Source organism: Serinus canaria, chromosome 3 (genome assembly GCF_022539315.1).
Source record: "Serinus canaria isolate serCan28SL12 chromosome 3, serCan2020, whole genome shotgun sequence".
Classification (NCBI taxonomy): Eukaryota; Metazoa; Chordata; class Aves; order Passeriformes; family Fringillidae; genus Serinus; species Serinus canaria.
Genome location: NC_066316.1, coordinates 9,283,001 through 9,300,727, shown reverse-complemented (window position 1 = coordinate 9,300,727; position 17,727 = coordinate 9,283,001). Strand labels below are relative to the sequence as shown.

The following is a 17,727-nucleotide window of genomic DNA, read 5'->3' as shown; positions in this document are numbered from 1 at the left end:
CAAAAACAAAAAAAAAAAAAACAAAAAAAAACAAACAAAATCCACCTTGCTACGGGAAAATTTGCATGGAATATTGAGTAGTCCATTATTGGATTTCATTCTGCTTATTGATCTAACACATTGATCTTAACTCTATGGAATATCTTTGCTTCTTGTGCTTCATTATGCAACCAACAGAGAGAGACACCAAATTATCTATCAGTTGGAATGACCTATAATTTTGGAATCCTGATAAAGAGCACATACCCAAACTAGGAAGAGGGAATGGCTTCAGGATCTGAGTCCCAGGTGCTCTGTGATTCCCTGAGCTGCAAGGTGTTTTAAGCTAAACCACACACAACACTGTGAAGAGAACACACACTGAGGATGCATCTGAAAACAGATGCAGAGACACATCCCATCCCAGGTCCAAGAGCACCTCCTAGTAGAAACAAGCTGCCTGGAGAATTTTTTTTAGCTGCTATGACAGCAGCTATTTTTTTAATTAATTTTTTCCATCCATGAATCACTCAACACCTTACCTTGTGCTGTCAAAAAAAGAAAAGGCAATGTGCAGGTCATGACCTATCTCTGTTTCCTTCAGCAAAATGTTCTTTATTTCTTGGAAATATGTCATGATTTATAGAGTATGCCAGCTGATGTATGCAATGCTGATGTCATTACTCACACAGTGTCTGTAGGAAAACCAGGACATGAACCAACTCAAAACCTCAGAATTTTCATTATTGATAGGTCTGTTAAGACAAACCTGATCTGTGCTGGGGAGGAAATCTGACTTCCAGGTTTTGAATTTGTGAGATACCTCTGGTCTGCTGCAGGATTTTTTGGGAGGAAGACAGAAGTGATGTTTACAAACAAGAAGACCTTTCCATAACCACAAAGATCAGATTAGGTAGCAATGTAGGAGAAGATAAGAAGTGATTGGAAGAGTCAAATGGGTTAGGAAGGAGGAGATCTACTGGCTAAGAGCTGAGCACCGACACTCACGGCTGGGCGTGAGCATCCCCCAGAGGCCCTGAGCACCGGCGGGGAGCGGAGCCTGCAGGCACCAAGCCTGGGTGACAGGGGATACCCCGGCCGGTGTCACACCGGGGAGCGGCGGGGCCGGTGACAGAACCCGGGCAGTGACAGATCCCGGGCGGTGACAGATCCCGGGCGGTGACAGATCCCGGGCGGTGACAGATCCCGAGCGGTGACTGATCCCAGGCAGTGACAGATCCCGGGCAGTGTCAGATCCCGGGCAGTGACAGATCCCGGGCAGTGTCAGATCCCGGGCAGTGTCAGATCCTGAGCAGTGTCAGATCCCGGGCAGTGACAGATCCCGGGCAGTGACAGATCCCGGCCGGTGTCAGATCCCGGGCAGTGTCAGATCCTGGGCAGTGTGGCATCCCTGCCGGTGTCACACCGCAGAGACGCTGGCCCGGCCCCCAGCGGGCGCATGGCCCCGCCCCCGGCGGCTGCACGGCGTAACGGGGCGGGGAGGAGCAGGAGCCGGAGTCGGATCGGGCTCGGGATCAGGATCGGGAGGGCGGTTCTGGTTCCGGGTCACTCCCCGCCTGGGCAGGCTCTCGGGCGGTGCGCGGGGGCGGCGGCCCCGGCCATGCGGAGCCGGGCCGGGCGGCGGCGGCCGCGCAGGGCCCTGCCTGGGCTGCGGCGGGGCCCCATGAGCCGCCGGGGGTAGGGCGGGGAGCCCCTTCCCCCCCGCCCCGCCGCCATGTACACCTTCGTGGTGCGGGACGAGGGCAGCAGCGTGTACACCGAGGTGAGCCGGCTGCTGCTGGCCAGCGGGCAGTGGCGGCGCCTCCGCAAGGACAACCCCCGCTTCAACCTGATGCTGGGCGAGAGGAACCGGCTCCCCTTCGGCAGGCTGGGTAAGGCTCCTCCCCGCGCCCGCCCCGCCGGCAGCGGGGCCCGGCGCTCCCCGCTCCCCCTCGGTCCGTGGCGGCGGCTGTGCCCTCCTGTCCCCCGTGTCCCCCGCCGCAGGGCAGCGTCCCCGCGGGTCGCCGCAGCCTCACGGAGCCCCCGCGGTTCGGGAGGCGGTGCCCGCCGACCCCGCTCCCCGCCCCGTCCCCGTCGCTGTCCCCGCGGCTCGGCGGCCGCCCCGGCCTCCGGCGCCCAAACAAAGCTCAGGCCCCGTGGGGTCTCCGTGCAGCCGGCCCTCTGCGGGCCCTGCTGCCGCCAGCCAGGGCTCGAAGGATCCTCTTCCCAAGCTCCCGGAGAGTGATTTCACTGGGGCCCCCCCAAACACCCTGCCCGGCTTGAGGCCTGTGGTGTGGTGAAGTAGTGGGAGAGCGGACGGGGGTGACACGAGGGCCACCCGGGGACCCCCCCTGACATGCGGCAGAGCTCGGGATCCCGGCCCCCCCCCATCTGGGTGCAGCCCAGGAGTGCCTTCCTTGCCCTGCAGCAGTGCCCTTGGGGCCCTTCGCACCGCTGCGGGGCATGCAGACAAGCGGCGTGCCTTTGTGGGGTGGCGGTGGCTCCGGTGTCATCCCCTGCCTGCTGCTGGGTAGGGACACTGCGGTGCCGAGCTTACGTGGGATGGAGCTTAGACCTCTTCTGCCTCCTGTCTCGAGCAGCAGAAACACGTCTAAGCCAGGCACGTTCAAACCTTCACTCCAGAGCCGAGGCTGGTGGGGATGTGCCTCTGCAGGGCTCCGTGAGGGTGACGGCACTCTCCCTGCCTGGAGCGGGGTGTGGGTAATTCCAGAGGCTCTGTGTGTGTAGGGCTCCCTACAACCCCTGCCCCACCACCTTTTCCCCTGCTGCCTGACCCCCACTGTCGCCCTGCCATCACGCAGGGCTTTGGGAGCTGCCCTGTGTAGGCTTGTCCCCTGCCTGCCATGCTCGCTGCTGCCCCATGGCACAGCCACCCTGGCCCGCTGCCCCACTGGATGGTGCAGAGCCCAGGAGTAGGGAGGGAGAGTGCCCACGAGCAGGAGAGCCATGCCAGGCACTGGCAGTGTTGCAGGGCGTGGCAGGGAGCGGGGCTGCACTGTCATCTTGGCCCTGGTTTCTTTCTTTCTGGGGTGGTTTTGCAGCACTGCTTCTGGCTGCAGAAACATCAGAAGAGGCAGAGCCCCCTCACTCAAGCAGCTCTGGTGCAAGATGTCTTTGCAGCCCCTTTCTTGCAGCAGAGACCCATCTCTGGCTGCTCTTAACAATTTGCAAGTCACCAGTTCCAGCACCTCTCCCTTGTCTCCTCCACATTTGTGAGTGGAAAGTCCCCATCACATGGCAGTGCCATCTGGTCACCTCCTGGTGTCTGCAGCAGGCAGGGAAGCACCAGGAGAGGCTCAGGCAGTGAGGATGCTCAGATGTGCTTGCAGCAGGCACAGCAGGCAGACCTGTGCTTTAACTTGCCCAGCATGGAGGACCTGTGAGCATCAGGCTTCATTGCAGAACAAGTGCAGTTCCTTGAGAGTGGGCATGCACAGCACATCCTGCTATGGTGGGCTTGTGACCATCTCAAACTAACCTCTTCCATCCTCTAAAAGTGTCCTGGGGTGATGGAAGGGTTTCCCTGAGCCCTTCAGCATGTGTTGCCATGGGATGTCCAAAAACCCAAACCATTTCTCACAGCCATGTCTGTAACCCATGGAGAGGGGCCATACTTTGTCACTGGCATCTTTAAACCATCCTCCTATAGCAGGAACTGGTTGCCTGAAATCAGTAGAGTCAGACCAAAAATAACATGGTTATTTTGGTGCATTTTCCAAAAAGCTCTATCTTCTTTGGTTCGTCTTCCTGAGCAACTGTTGCATCAAAGCTGGCTTGGTTTTCCTAAGGGCTCTACTCAGTGAAAGCAGTCATTAATTCAGGGAACTGTAGGGATTTGCATTACTCAGGGCCTAAGCTGGATCATGGAGAGAAGTGGGGACTCTCAGCATGCACCACTGCTTCTGCCCAGCTGCAGGGACCTCTGCAGCTCTCACTGATAACCTAATTCCTGGGGGATTGTACCCTTAAGCTGTGTCCTCATCTAGGAGAACAGCAGTTTGTGCTGAGGGGATAGAAAGGAGGAAGAGGCTGCAGAGGCCTCATGTACCAGGGGATGCTGGGCTCTGTGCTCTGCTGACCAGGAGAGGATTGCCACTTTCTCAGTGCCTTGGCATCTTTTTAATCCCACTAAATGCATGCTGCAGACCTCACAACATGCTCCAGAAGTTTCCCTTCCTGCCTTGTGGTCCCTCTTTGCTGGCCACCCAACTCTATGTTGCAGCCCACTGCTCCATGGCAATGCCCAGGAGCCCAGTGAGGATGCATCTCCCCAGGATAAACTGGAAAAAGAAGGAAATTTGAGGGGTTTATTTTCTTTTCAGTAAAAAACCCTGCCTGTGCTGGATGCACCTTGAAGTGCCTGAAGTTACTGATCTTTTCTGCAGGATGGTTTTCAGCTATCTTGCATTTAAAGATTTGTGAATAAAAGTGACCCAGGTCAGGGAAGTGACTTTCAGGCTGAAAATAGATATTCACTCTCTGTGATCTTGCAGCTGCCTGGTATTTAAGGTGGTGTTTGCTCCAGGCCTTTTTTCCCAGGCAGACACCAAGGAGCATAAGAAAAACCCTAAATCCTTTTTCAGGATTCTGGTCCCTCTCAGAGAGCTTCCAGCTGAGCACAAGTGTTTCTGTTGTGTGAAAGGGAGAAGGCAGGCAGGCTGGGGTTTGGAGTCCAGTGTTGGTAAGGAGGTGCCCCTCTGCTTAGCACTCTGTCAGTGCTGGGGCCACAGCTGGATACTGGGGCCAGGTTGGGACTTTCCAGTGCAAGAAAGGCTTAAACATCTGCAGTTACTATAGGAAGGGCTGCCAGTTTAGTCAAGGGGACACAGGTTGGCAGCCAAGCACTGGGACAAGGACTTAGAGAAGTCAGTATATGTCTTCAGAGATGCTCAGACTTTGGACAAGAGGTTGGAGCAGAGACTCCCAGAGGTTCCTTCTCACCTCAGGTATCCCACAGGTCTTGTTGCAAACTGCTAGAAGCAAGCAAGACTCCAAGTCTTTCAGTGTTTCCCCGTGTTTTGTGGTATCAGGCCCAAGAGAGAGTCGTGCTGTACGTGACAAAGAAAAAAGGCTCTTTGCTAAGCTGTGATCTTTGTGTCGGGGTGTGTTTCCCTGCATCCTCCACCTGTATTTAAGAGTAACTGAAATCTTGGTTCTTAAAAGCTTACACCAGCAGATGGAGAACACCTGCCAGTTCCCAGTGTGAACTAGGAGAAAAAAATTATTTTCCTTTGCAAATGGATGTGTCAGATTAAAAACAAGTGGGTGACTGCATGGTTTTTGTAACTAAATGAAAGAAACCACAGAGGCCAGTACCAGTTTACAACCTGTTTCTGTAATGCGGGGCAAGGAAACAGCCTCCTTTTTTTTCCCTACTGCACAGGTCCTTTGCACCAAGCAGCTGTTTTGCCTTTGTTCATTGAGGAGTTTGTCTGACCTCTGTTTCCCCTTCTTAGGCCATGAACCTGGACTTGTGCAGCTGGTGAATTACTACAGAGGAGCAGACAAGCTGTGCCGCAAAGCATCTCTGGTGAAGTAAGAAATTCACTGAAATGTTAGATGGGCTTGGCAGAAACTTCTCTTGTAACCCTTGTTGAGTGTTGAACCTGTTTGCAGGGTATTTTACACAACAGCTGCCCTGGGAGTGCCCTAGCATGTGCTGTCTTCAGACTCCTGGGCTGGTCTCTAGAGCTGTTTGTGTGCACAAAGGCCTCTCTGTAACCTCAGGGGAAATGCCATTTCTACTGAGCTGTATCTACTTGAAACCATGGAGTGTATTGAATCAGATTAGAGCTAAATCAAAAGGGAAAAGAAACCCAAGCGAATCTGCTCTTTTTCCTTGTAGACATTTAATTAAAACGTTTTCCTTTTATTCTCTGTTTCATACAGAGAAGAGACACTAATGTGCCTTTAGCTAATCAGATTTGTTGGTCAACCAAATGCTTGGAGACATCTCCAGGAAGAGCTCTGGGAGTTATTTCTGCATGACCTGCCATGCCAGGGTCTCCTGGGGAAATGTGGATGAACTTTCATGGTAAATAACCCTGTCCCTGTGCAAACTCTGCTTCCACTAGAGTATCTTTATGTCAGAGCTCTTGGTCTCCTTCAGCAATTTGATTGCCCATTGCAGTCTGTGCTGCCTCTCACTAATGCAGTCCTGCAGACTGTGTGTGCTGATCCAAGGCCTCTCCTTCCTCTGCAAAGAGCCTCTTCCCTGTTATTTCCTGGCAGTGGTGATGGTGTTTGTCAGAAAGTGGCAGAGTATTTTTAAACAAGCACTTAGAGCATTCCTCAGATCAATTCCTCTTCAGCCTGTTACCTGGAGTGCTGAAAGTACTTGCACACCTGTTTTTATATCCTGCAGCTTGGCTGACCTTCTTAAATGTAAGGTCAACCGTGCATCAAGCTACTTAGGAACCCACAGGACAACAAATGACATTCCTCAAGGCTCCCAAAGTGCCACTGACTCACTGCCATCTCAGCAGAGAGGCACAAATGCACAGAGAGTCAGCACCTCATGAACTTTACTTCTGGCTTTAAGCAAAGCACAGGCATTTGGAGAGGCAGGCAGCTCCCTTGACTTTGAAAGAAAACAGCTCTGCTAACAGGAATTTGCTGCTGTCTCCAGACATTACTGGTAGGAGAGATGTGCCCGAGGGATTCCAGACACCTTGGGATGCAAAACATGTAACTGTGCCCTTGCTTTCTGTGGCTTCCCAGTGGTCTTCATACACAGCTGGGACATCTGGTCCTATCTCAGTGGGAGTGGGATCAAGGGCTAAGCACAGACAGCATTACTGCTCTGGCTTTCCTTTTTCCAGCTGTGATCACAGCATCCTTCCTGCCCTGAGCCATGTCAGCAAAAAAATCCTCCTCAGTTCCTTTGTGCAGGGATGATGCAGGGAATGCAGCAGCAGCTTTAATTATGTGGAAACTTCTCAGCTGTTAGTTTCATGATATCCATGGTGTCAGTATAATGTTTATTGAAAGCATGCAGGTTCTGGTACAAAGAGTAGTGCTTTGCTGTGGGCTGGGGTTGCCATGATATCTTTAGGAAAACCCTAATTTCAAGGGTCTAAGGAAAACAGGATAATTTAGCACGGACTATCCATAAGCTGCCATTCATCATCAAGCAAAAGAGCCCAGTTAATGATGATTTTTCCTTAATAAATAAGGCTCATGCAGGTGGGGACACTCTGGAGATTAACAGCCTGTCTCTCTTCACCCAGGCTAATCAAGACAAGCCCTGAGCTATCAGAGTCCTGCACCTGGTTCCCTGAGTCATATGTGATTTACCCAACAAATTTGAAGACCCCGGTGGCTCCAGCCCAGAATGGAATTCGCCATCTCATCATCAACTCGAGGACAGATGAGCGGGAAGTGTTCCTGGCATCTTACAACAGGCGGCGGGAAGGCAAAGAGGGCAACGTGTGGATAGCCAAGTCCTCAGCCGGTGCCAAAGGTTCGTTCTCCAGCACCAGGAGCTGTCTCTCATTATTCCTCACTCTTTTTACGTGATCTGTAGGGTCACAGGGTTTGGCTGAGCCAAGCTTATGTGTCTGTGAAGGGCTTCACTGGCCATGCCAGACAAGCAGTGTGGTGTGAATGTGCTACCTCGGACATGCACAGCAGTGAAAGGGCCTCCACTTCTCGACACATTCACCTCAAAATGTGGGAATGTGCTTGTGGGGAGAAGGCAGCAGTGACCAGCAAGTGGGAGGAATGTGGAGAGCAGGTTAGAGGGAGCAGAACAGGATACAGGGAGGCAGTCAGCAGGCAGGACAGTAGCCTTCAAGGGCAAGGAGTCCAACTCCTCATGCTGCAGCTTAACTTGCCTTCTCCTGGGTGGAAATCCTGCTTGTCTTTCAGCCAGACTCATGTGCCTGGTGCCAGTGGCCTGCCTATGGTCACACTGAGCAGCCACGAGCTCAGTACGTCACAATTGCATCCAAGCCTCAGGGGAAGGCACCAGAGCAAAGACAATCAATGCAGTGTCTGTCTGTCCATTTAATCTGAATAGGACAACAGATATCCAAGTGATAAGGTGTCCTTCCTTGTTCCAGGGTCATTTCATCACTCATTCTGCAGAAATAAGGAGCTGTGAGGTAGCTGGACACAGCTATAAATGCAGTGCTTTGGTAACTGTGTGCTCTCTGTCGGTTAAGGTGTTGTCATGGGCACATTGTTAGAATGGTTGTGTTTAAAAACTTACCTTGCCATGTATGCAGCAGAGCCCAGCCTGAGGAAAGACCTGGTCTTTTCAGAGAGAGCAACCCCACATGTATTAGTCATGTTTGCAGAGTCACTTTGCATGCAGCCTCGCAAAAAAGAGAATGTGAAAGCCAGAGCTGGCTGCAGGGAGGCTGCACCATAAAACTGTCCTTTACACCAGCTTCCCTCTCTGTTCTGCTGTCCTGGCTGTGTCACCAAGAAGAATTGGAAGAGTATCCTTGTTTTCATCAGGAACAAAGGGAGATGAGTCCTTTTGTTATGCCAGTGCAATAATGTGTTTCTGTGGGGTAAACCAGCAAAAAAATCCATCTGGGCATTTGGAACAGCAGTTGCTGTGGTCTGCTGCAGGCTGAGCAGGTTCAGACTCTTCAGATACTTCATGCACATGTGATCCCATCTTTCCTGCACTAAAGCAGAGTAGCCTTTTGTCTTCATCACCGTGCTGCTGCAAATTAAAGTGGAAAGCAGAGTCTCGTGGTAATCTTCTAGAGGGAAGTTTTATACTTCTGGGGATTACTTCTGATGAAGAAGAAAGCTTGTTCATGCTAATTACCAAGAAAGATACAGCTCAGGCACAGGCCTTGTTTTGGGACAGGTCTAACAGAAGCTTAGTCATCCCTCAGTAACAAGGAAATTCAAGGTTTAGGATGCCCTCACTCAAACGTTTTAAGGGTTTGCAACTGTGGCTGAAGGTTTTGGTGTTTTCTTTGGCAGCTGCCCCACATAAGCTGCTTTGCTGCCTCACTGGGTTGCTTCCTGGGTGCACAGTCAAGCTGACCCTCCCCTTGGTTTGCCATCTGTCCAGTGTGGAACAGGTGCCTGCTAATCTCCCCACAGCAGCAGCTTTGCTGGCTTGGGGATGTTTCCCTCCTTTCCCCAGTGCACAGCCTGAAGTTGTGCCAGTGCAAGGTTCTGCCTTGCTCTGCTGTCAGCAGGAGACTAAAAATCTTGCCCTCTGTGTAAATCATGGGTGAGAAAGATGCTTTGATTTCAGACTTCCTTTCAGTGGAGAGTGCTGGGATGAATGGGAGGACAGTAGGGCTGGAAAGCTGAGCAGAGGATGCAGCAGTGGGAGTACCTGCAGGGCTGTGCTGACAGCAACCTTCAGAAATCACAGCTAGGAGCATTTTTCATTGGATGATCTTGTCAAACCCTGCTTGTGTTTGAAACCTCTATTACCCCTATGATGCCCCCTTGAAGAGTGGGGGTTTTTTGCACAGTATTTCTTCAAAAACACTCAGCACAAAATTAAGACTAAGTAATCAGGTTTAGTCCAGAAAACTAATACCTCAAGAATGGGCATAGTGCCAGAGGAGGGTTTGATAACTTTACCTGGGCTGGCTTATCCCTCTGGCACCATGCCATTTCTTTATGAAATCCTAGAAGGAAAATGGTCTCTCTTCAGTGCTCTGCAACAGAAGTTTGCTATTTGGACTCTTGCAAGAGATGAACAGTGACAGCTTCAGCCAAAATGTGGGAGTGTTTAAATGGCACAGTTCATTTCTTTAATGAAGAGCTTCCACAGCAGGAACAGAGTACATGGATGAGCAATTTAAAATAGTACTTTTCCTTATTCAGCAATGATTTTAATAATAACTTAAATTAATTGAGTGAGCAGGGCAACACTGCACAAGTGTGCATGTGTGACTGCCTCTGGCAGCCAGAGAAGCCAGACAGGAAAAGAAAGTCTTGAGTCTGGGATAAAGACCCGACAAACCTCCCTCCCCAAATAAAAAAGAAGGGCAAAAATCTTTACAGAAGATGTGCCAGACTCCCTGTTGTCTCTAAACTGCTGAAAACCAGGGAAAAACAAAACCAAATTTGTCAAGTGCCAAATACAAGCACCACCACATCCTCCTACCCCTGCCAAGCCTAGATAGGAGAAAGAAAAAGAAGTAAAAGAAACCAGAATGCCCCCAAGCCAAGCAGCTGCCTCGCTGCTTGCCCAGGTCCCTGTCTGCTGTGCATCTCCTCACACCTCAGCAGCCACCCCCCTGCAGACATGCCTCAGGCAGGCCATGCCCTGTCAGATCCCCTTGATTCCCATTTGTAGCAGGCCTGGTTTCTGGGGATGGCAAGAAAGAGATCCCTTCACAGATTCATTCCCATGGAGTGGCTGTGGCACTGCTTGGGCACTGGCTGACCCTGGGGCCACGGGTTCTTGTAAGTTGCTTTTTGGGCTAATGAGCCACTTGGGGCCTGAAAAAGCTCCAAAAAAGGTAGAAAGATCCTCTACATAATTTTGTCTTCAACTTTCTGTGCCAGGGGAAGGGATCCTGATTTCTTCAGAGGCTTCAGAGCTCCTGGACTTCATCGATGAGCAGGGACAAGTGCACGTGATTCAGAAATACCTGGAGAATCCTCTACTTTTAGAGCCAGGGCATCGCAAGTTTGACATCAGGTAACCTTTTCTGCCTTTGTAATACCACTTTTCTTGTTCAAACTGTTTCTTTGGGAGCCACTGAGACTAGAGTTTGTTCTCCTGTTTGTTCCCCCAGGAGCTGGGTTCTTGTGGATCATCAATATAATATCTACCTCTACAGAGAGGGTGTCCTGCGGACCTCTTCAGAACCATATAACAGTGCTAACTTCCAGGACAAAACCTGCCACTTGACCAATCACTGCATTCAGAAGGAATATTCCAAAAACTATGGGCGGTATGAGGAAGGGAATGAAATGTTCTTCGAGGAGTTCAACCAGTATCTGATGGATGCCCTGAACACAACGCTTGAGAATAGCATCTTACTGCAAATCAAACACATAATAAGGTAGCCAGCTGCCTGCTGCTAAGGAGACCAAAAGCCTTCAGGGACAGGGAGTGTGTATGGACACAGCTGGGGAAGCAGAGCAAGAAGGAAAGGGTTTCAGTTGCAGAAATTTAGGGTAAGGCCATAAATACCCCCATGTCACTGCTCAGTGAGAAGGCACCTCTATAAGTGCTGTTGCCTCAATGGTATGTGTCCATGTCTCTGCTTTTTGCCAGCTGTGGCTGGAGAAGGATAGAGTGAAAAGGGAAGAGAGAAGGTCAAAAGGCAGGCCTGGGAGAGGCTGAGATTGAGAGAGGCATAAAGGTGATAGAGGGGAAGTGAAGCTGGCCTCAGGTGTACAGACTCTGGATGCTTCCCCCTCCATCAGCCAGCAGCAGCACATGGCTGTTGCCTAGGTCATCTTACTCAGTCCCCAAGAGCCAGTTCCTTCCTGGGCATAGAAAGTGCCTGGAGAGAGATCTCAGTGCTGCAGAGAATCCAGGTCTTGACAAAGCAGTCCTTTATGAAGGAATTTGCTTTGCCAGTACCCCATTGCTGTTAATTGCACTAAAAAGATGTGGCATAAACTTTGAGGGACTTGAAGGCAAATGAGCATCCAGTGGCAGTTCCCTGGGGACCTGCTGCAGCCCCATCATGTTTTTCAGCTTGCCTGACCCAGTGGTGAGGGAGGATGCTGGATGCTCTCCAGCTCTCTGTGAGTTAACTCAAGGGTGTCCCCACATGGATTTTCACAGGATCTCGCTTGCCTGGACCTGGTTACCATAGCATGTGTTGGACATAAATTGTAATTTGGGAGAGTTTCAGGGCAACCCCTCTTATTTAACATGTCCACAGCAGCCTTAACCCTAAGTTCCTTTTTCTCCCTTCACAGAAGCTGCCTTATGTGTATAGAGCCTGCAATCAGCACGAAGCATCTTCACTACCAGAGCTTCCAGCTCTTTGGCTTTGACTTCATGGTGGATGAGGAGCTGAAGGTCTGGCTAATAGAAGTCAATGGGGCCCCAGCATGTGCCCAGTGAGTAAATCAGTTTCTGGAACACCCTTGTGATGCCACCATTCACATGCCTCACCCAAAACATGGCTCCAAGTGAAAAAGATGAAAGAAAGTGAATGGTGAAGGAATTTTTTCAGGCTAACAATGGACTCTGCTCCAAGTGCCAGTCAGTTTGGGTTCATTACCAAACACAGAGACAAGAGTATCCCCCAGCTTCTTCCCCACATGGGATGAGGCACTAACCTGGGTTTTTGAACAAATGGGTTTGAATATAACTTGGGCCACTGTTATTACTCTTGGGACGAAGTTGTGTTTGCAGATTTAATGTTTTGGAAGTCAGTTTCTCAGTCTCTGTTGTAGGGCCACTGGTGGCTGCTCTTTATATGAGCACATGTTAAATGAGTAGCATTAAGAGCAGCAGCTGGAAGTGAGTGACTAAATTTGCAGGCAGCAGGACCACAGAGCACACTGTGGATGCTGCAAATGTTACCAAATCTCTGAAAACCTAAGGAATAAAGACTCAACACCAATTTAGTGTTAAGAAGAGCATCATTTATTCAAATCACACTGGGTATAACTACTGACTTTATGTGACCATGTGATTTTACAAGTGTCTTGCTTATATACAGTCACTACATGCATGTTACAATTTGCCCATTTCCAAAAAAAACCTTCCCCAGGTTCCCAGATTAAGTCCTTGTTTTGGCTGTGCCTGCATTCCTGAGCCAGATGTCTTCTTACCTTCCAGGCATCCTTGCTGGGAAAGCAGATTTTGCATGCCTTGTTTCTCTGCTAAGAGTTCACAGGCACAGTAAAAATTGAATTAACCCTTTTGGTAGCACAGAAATTGGTTTATAGCTTCCTCCAGCAGCCACAGGGAGGCTGGAACAACCAAACAGCCCTGGCCATGAACATCTCTGTGTAGGCACAGCTGGAGGTGCTGTATTACATGACTGAGACAGCTGCAGGAGACCAGAAATTTTTGCTAAATGAGCATCTGTATCATATTAAAAAAAAAAAAAAAAAAAAAAAAAAACCACCAAACAAAAAAAAAAAAGGCAACAAACCAGAACAGGCTGTACATGACTGCATTAGAATTTGATCAGATTAGATGTTGATTAAATTAGGTTAGATCATCACTAACAGTAGACAAAAAATGCAGGTCAAACCTACCAGATAGCCTGTTAAGGAGCTTTTTCAGGGCTAGAGCTTGGGGAGCTTTCTGTGTCCAGGACTGCCCATGTGCATCATGGTGCAATGACTGCCTTGCACCTCCTTGTCTTGCTGTATGGGTAGAATTTGGCTATTGCTGGGTGGATTTGGGTTGCAGCAGAGCCCTGGTTGTTTTGTGCCTCTTGGAAGAGCAAGGGCTTTGTTGGGCACTTGGAAGATTGAAAGCAGCTGAGGTAGGTTTTGGCCACTTGTGACTTCTCCTGTTCAGTTTTTTTTTATTTGTAGCACTTGTATCACACAGCTCCCATTTGAAGAGGAAAAAAAAATGGTTGCTGTAAGCAATAACATTCCCAGGAGCTGAAAAAACATCTCACTGTCACATAGCCCCAGTGACATGGAGTAAAAGACATTGTTAATCCTGGGAAAAACAGGTTCAGTACTAAATATGTGCCAGATGCCAGCACATTTAGGGAGGTTACTCATGCATTTCCTCCAGCAGAAAATGAAGCTGTTGTTAACTCAAATACCTTGTCTCTCTTCTTCCTAATCCTGCTGTGCATGAGCTGTGCCATGGTGAAACACATCCCACATGTCTGAGGGTCCTGTGGAGCCCCTGAGCTGCACCCCAGCACAGCATTTCATCAAACCAGGAATGCATCAGAGCAGCCCCTCTGGGCCACAATTCTGTGTGAACAGCAGTAAATCCAACTCCCTGAGCTGGAAGGCTGTTACAGGGAGCCCTGAGATGTTTTCTGCCCCTTTGCATCTTGTGGAGACTCCAGTCTGCAGCCTGAGGGTCCAGAGCCTCTGACTGTAAACATAGATAATGGGTTTTGTGGTTCTTTGTGAAAGGGAGCAATATTGGGAATTATCACCATGGAAAAAGAAGATATTTGTTGGTGTAAACAGGGAGGAGGTGGAAGAGATACTGCTCTCCCACTGTTTGCCACTCTGAAACTCCTTGTGATGGGAACAGGATCTTGTAGATCTTGCTGGGAAAATGCATTTCTACATAAAAATTGGCCAGGCATCAGCTGGTTTTTCCTGCCTGGGTACCTGATTCTCTCTCTCTTTCTCTCTCTCTCTCTCTCGCTCTTTCTCTCTCTTTTTCTCTCTCTCTCTCTTTCTCACATATCTCTTAGGAAGCTGTATGCAGAGCTCTGCCAAGGAATTGTGGATGTAGCCATCTCCAGCGTTTTCCCCCTCAGTGACACAGGGCAGAAGATGAACCAGTCATCCTCAATCTTCATCAAGCTGTGATGATGACACAACTGCCACCGCTGTGAACAGGGAGAGACTGCACCCCTCGGGTCAGCACACTTTGGTGGCTTATCTCAGTAACATGCCAAAAAGTGATAGAGACAGGCTTCATATTTTCTGGGAGACCACAGGGAAAAACAACAAAACAGGCATCCTCACAGAGCTGTGATGAGCCAGAGCTGCTCAGATAACTCTGCCTGCATTCACCAAAATCCACTTTAGAAACAGCTCCTGTGACTTTGATACCTGAAACAAATCTCTCTGGGAGTACAACAGAACAACCTTAAAAAGACACCCCAGCAGGGATACTGTAATGCTGTATTAGCTCCTCCTTTTCTATAGAGATAACATTGAGTTTTTTAAGGGAGTTGAGTGGAGAGAATGATGGAGTTGTCCTCCTCCTGCTGTGTTTATCCTTTCCTCACCTACTGCATCATTAGTGCCTTAGCTCAGCTCCAAATAGGTGACTCCTTTCCTTTGTTCCTGCTCTGTTACATAGAAAGGAGCAAGCTCTCCTGGTGCCTAAAACCAGGAACACCAAGAAGTCAGTTTCCTTAGGTCATTTTCCAAGCTGGTTGGCTGAACACCCAGGCAATGGCTGGTAAAGGGTGCTGAACTGCAGGTGGTGAATTAACCCAAGCAAGGAAGGCGATTTTCTTGATTTATAGCTATCCCTTTTCCTATTGAGATTTGGATCAGTGACTGTCCCAGTCTGAGGCAGTTGGATTCTGCTTGAAAGAGGTAGAGACCCCCTCGGAGCTCACCAGCAGGCTGTAGGATTTCTAGCATCACTTCTGTGCTGAGTGTTTTAAGTAGCAGAAACCTGATCCCAGTTTCTTCTGAGGCACTGCAATGAATTTAGGCTCTTCTCTCAGATTTCCCCTTCATTATTTACTTGAGGTTTGGACCTGAAATCTTTCTACCCAAATCCCATTTGTTCCAGCCAGTTTTATTCTCATCTGTTTGACAAATACTGTAATCTTCTGCCCTGAACACAGTCCACAACTTGATCTTAGCTAGGGGCAAGGTTGGTGAGGTTTTGTAGACCAATAGAGACATTCCTGTTTGCCACACATCTGGGAAATCAGGTGCTTTGGGGGGAAGGAGAGGTTAGATTGATTCCTTGAGGTCTCTGTATTTCAGAACTAACATCTGCTTCAAGTATAACCTAAACCCCTGTCGTGTGTCCCACCTTGTGAAGTGTATCTGAATTTGCAGTGTGAGCCCAGCACATCCCTCTGGCAGGGAGAGGTGGTCATGGACAGAAACCAGTTCCTGTTCCCCATAACAAACAAACAAATAGGAAGTCATTGTGGAGATTACAAGCTGCCTGTGTGTAATGGGAAGTGAACCAGCAATGGAATTTCTGCCCTTCTCAAAAGAACCTAGCATTTTGGTGTACTCTCCTCTGCTTGTGATGGAGATTTCAGAGTTCTTCATGGAGCAGACAGTCCTGATGGGAAGGGGCTGGGTGAAAAGGAGGGAGAAGGGTGGAAGGATTGGTTGGGTTTTCTAACCTTAGGATAGCACAGAGATGTCAGAACTTCACTGCAGTCCAGGTGAAGTGTGGTGGTAGCTCACCAAGGTAAAATGTAGGCTGTTAAGGGTTTTTACTCAGATTGCAAAGTTTACCACATGTCTGTTGACATTTTCATGTTAGCTTAGCTGAGCTTAAAAAGTGCATGTTTTTTGCCCAACAGTGGGAAGATTTCACAGCAATTGCTCTCATCCAGGATGTGTCTGAGCTCTTATAAACGCTCGGGCAGACAAGAACAGAAAATTTTCCCCATCACGATGAACCAAGAAATGCTCAAATTCTAGGGGCTAGACCCATCCTTCCCCTCAAAAGGGAAGTTTAGATAATGCTTGGTGGTAGAGCCACAACTACAGACGATGCAGCTATTCATACCCTGCCTTTCCAGCTGGGCTTGGGGGAGGCAGTGTTTCAGGGACACTTGAATCCTCTGCTGAATTTTTCAGGAATAAGCAACATCCTCTGGAGTAAAATGTGCATTTTCTACCTTCTCTCAAAGTGTCCCCCAAAGTAAAGCACAGAAGGTATATGATAAAGGACAGAGAGCACAGTGCCTAAAGTTTTGCCCAAAATACTAGCTACGAGGTGGAGTAGAGGATGTGTGTGTGGCTGAGGCCTGGGCATTACAGCCATGGCTGCACCTTGCAAGTGATGCTCACAAGCCCCTGTGAGACTTCTGTTTGTTTCTTTTTTTAGGAATATACAACAATAAATGTTTTCTAGTTTATTTCAGCTAAGAGGTCAATAGGAAAGGTCTTATTCTCTTTCCTGAGCTTTCACCCAGGATACTGCTGGGTTTCCAGAAGACACCTACCATACCACAGAATGTCTCTAGTCTTAGTAGTATCCCTTCATGTCATCCATGAAGAATTTCTGGCCCAGGTGTTCCAGCTGCGTTGTCCAGCAGGGTCTGGTCCCACTGGACTCTGGGTTTCAGGTAACTCCCATGTGGCTTGTTCCATACGAGTTAGTCATGTTGTGCTTCTGCTGAAATCTGGTGGCAGCCCACAGTCCATGGAGAACACCGGAGAAGTCTAAGAAAGGCTCAAACGCCGATTTCATCCAGGTGACTGTGACCAGTGCCCTTCAGGACTGCTTGCATGTCCCTGCTCCCAGCATTTCTTGTTCTCCACACGCAGCTCTCTCTCGGGAGAGCAACGCTGTGCCGTTCATGTTCATGCTCCATGACCGTGTCTGCTGTGGCAGTCCTTGGGAAACCCTGGTGTTGAGAGGATGTGGGGTACACGGGGCACTGCCGAGCGTCAGCCTTGGGATCGTGTGCCCAGCTGCTCTCACGCCAGCATGTGCATGTGGGGCTGGGAATGCCTGAGCTCCCGGCTCTGCGGTGAGCTCACATCTATCCACATCTCCTAAACCATCATTAAAACATGCAAACCCCACGGCCTGCGGTGTTTCCTTGGGGCAGCGGGTCCCTGGGCTGCCAAGTCCCCCAGGAGCCCGAGAACTGGCCTCACACTCTGAGATGTGCCGGCAGCGGTGGCAGCTGGGGAGCAGCGGGGCTGTTCGGGATTCCCGGCGTGCGGAAGTGGCGGAGAGTGACGGGGAGGGGTGGGTATCCCGGCTCCTGTTCCGGGGGCGCACGTGGCTGGGCGGTGGGAGCGACACGGGTGACACGGATGCACAGGGCGGCCGGGAGCTGGGAGTGCGTATCGGGAGAAGCGTAGCCCGGCGGGACGGAGCTGCGGGGCGGGCTCCGAGGACGGGAGCGGCCGCAGGGATGGACACGCCCCTGGAGCGGCCGGGAA

General features: G+C 50.0%; 1 protein-coding gene across 1 annotated transcript; it reads left to right on the top strand.

The window, feature by feature from the left end:
* The first annotated feature begins 1,529 nt into the window (after positions 1-1,529).
* Positions 1,530-17,361, top strand: TTL (tubulin tyrosine ligase). The gene is made up of 7 exons (XM_009096156.4): positions 1,530-1,871; positions 5,457-5,535; positions 7,230-7,462; positions 10,498-10,633; positions 10,731-11,000; positions 11,872-12,015; positions 14,310-17,361. Exons 1-7 carry the CDS (start codon positions 1,715-1,717, stop codon positions 14,425-14,427), a joined length of 1,137 nt encoding a protein of 378 aa, XP_009094404.2. The 5' UTR covers positions 1,530-1,714; the 3' UTR covers positions 14,428-17,361.
* Positions 17,362-17,727: the final 366 nt, after the last annotated feature.

Excerpts from the sequence above, each read along its gene's own strand:
- TTL (XM_009096156.4), top strand. The coding sequence starts at position 1,715 with ATGTACACCTTCGTGGTGCGGGACGAGGGCAGCAGCGTGTACACCGAG. Across the intron at positions 1,872-5,456 it reads GCTCCCCTTCGGCAGGCTGG|GCCATGAACCTGGACTTGTG; the intron begins GTAAGGCTCCTC and ends TCCCCTTCTTAG. Across the intron at positions 10,634-10,730 it reads CATCGCAAGTTTGACATCAG|GAGCTGGGTTCTTGTGGATC; the intron begins GTAACCTTTTCT and ends TTGTTCCCCCAG.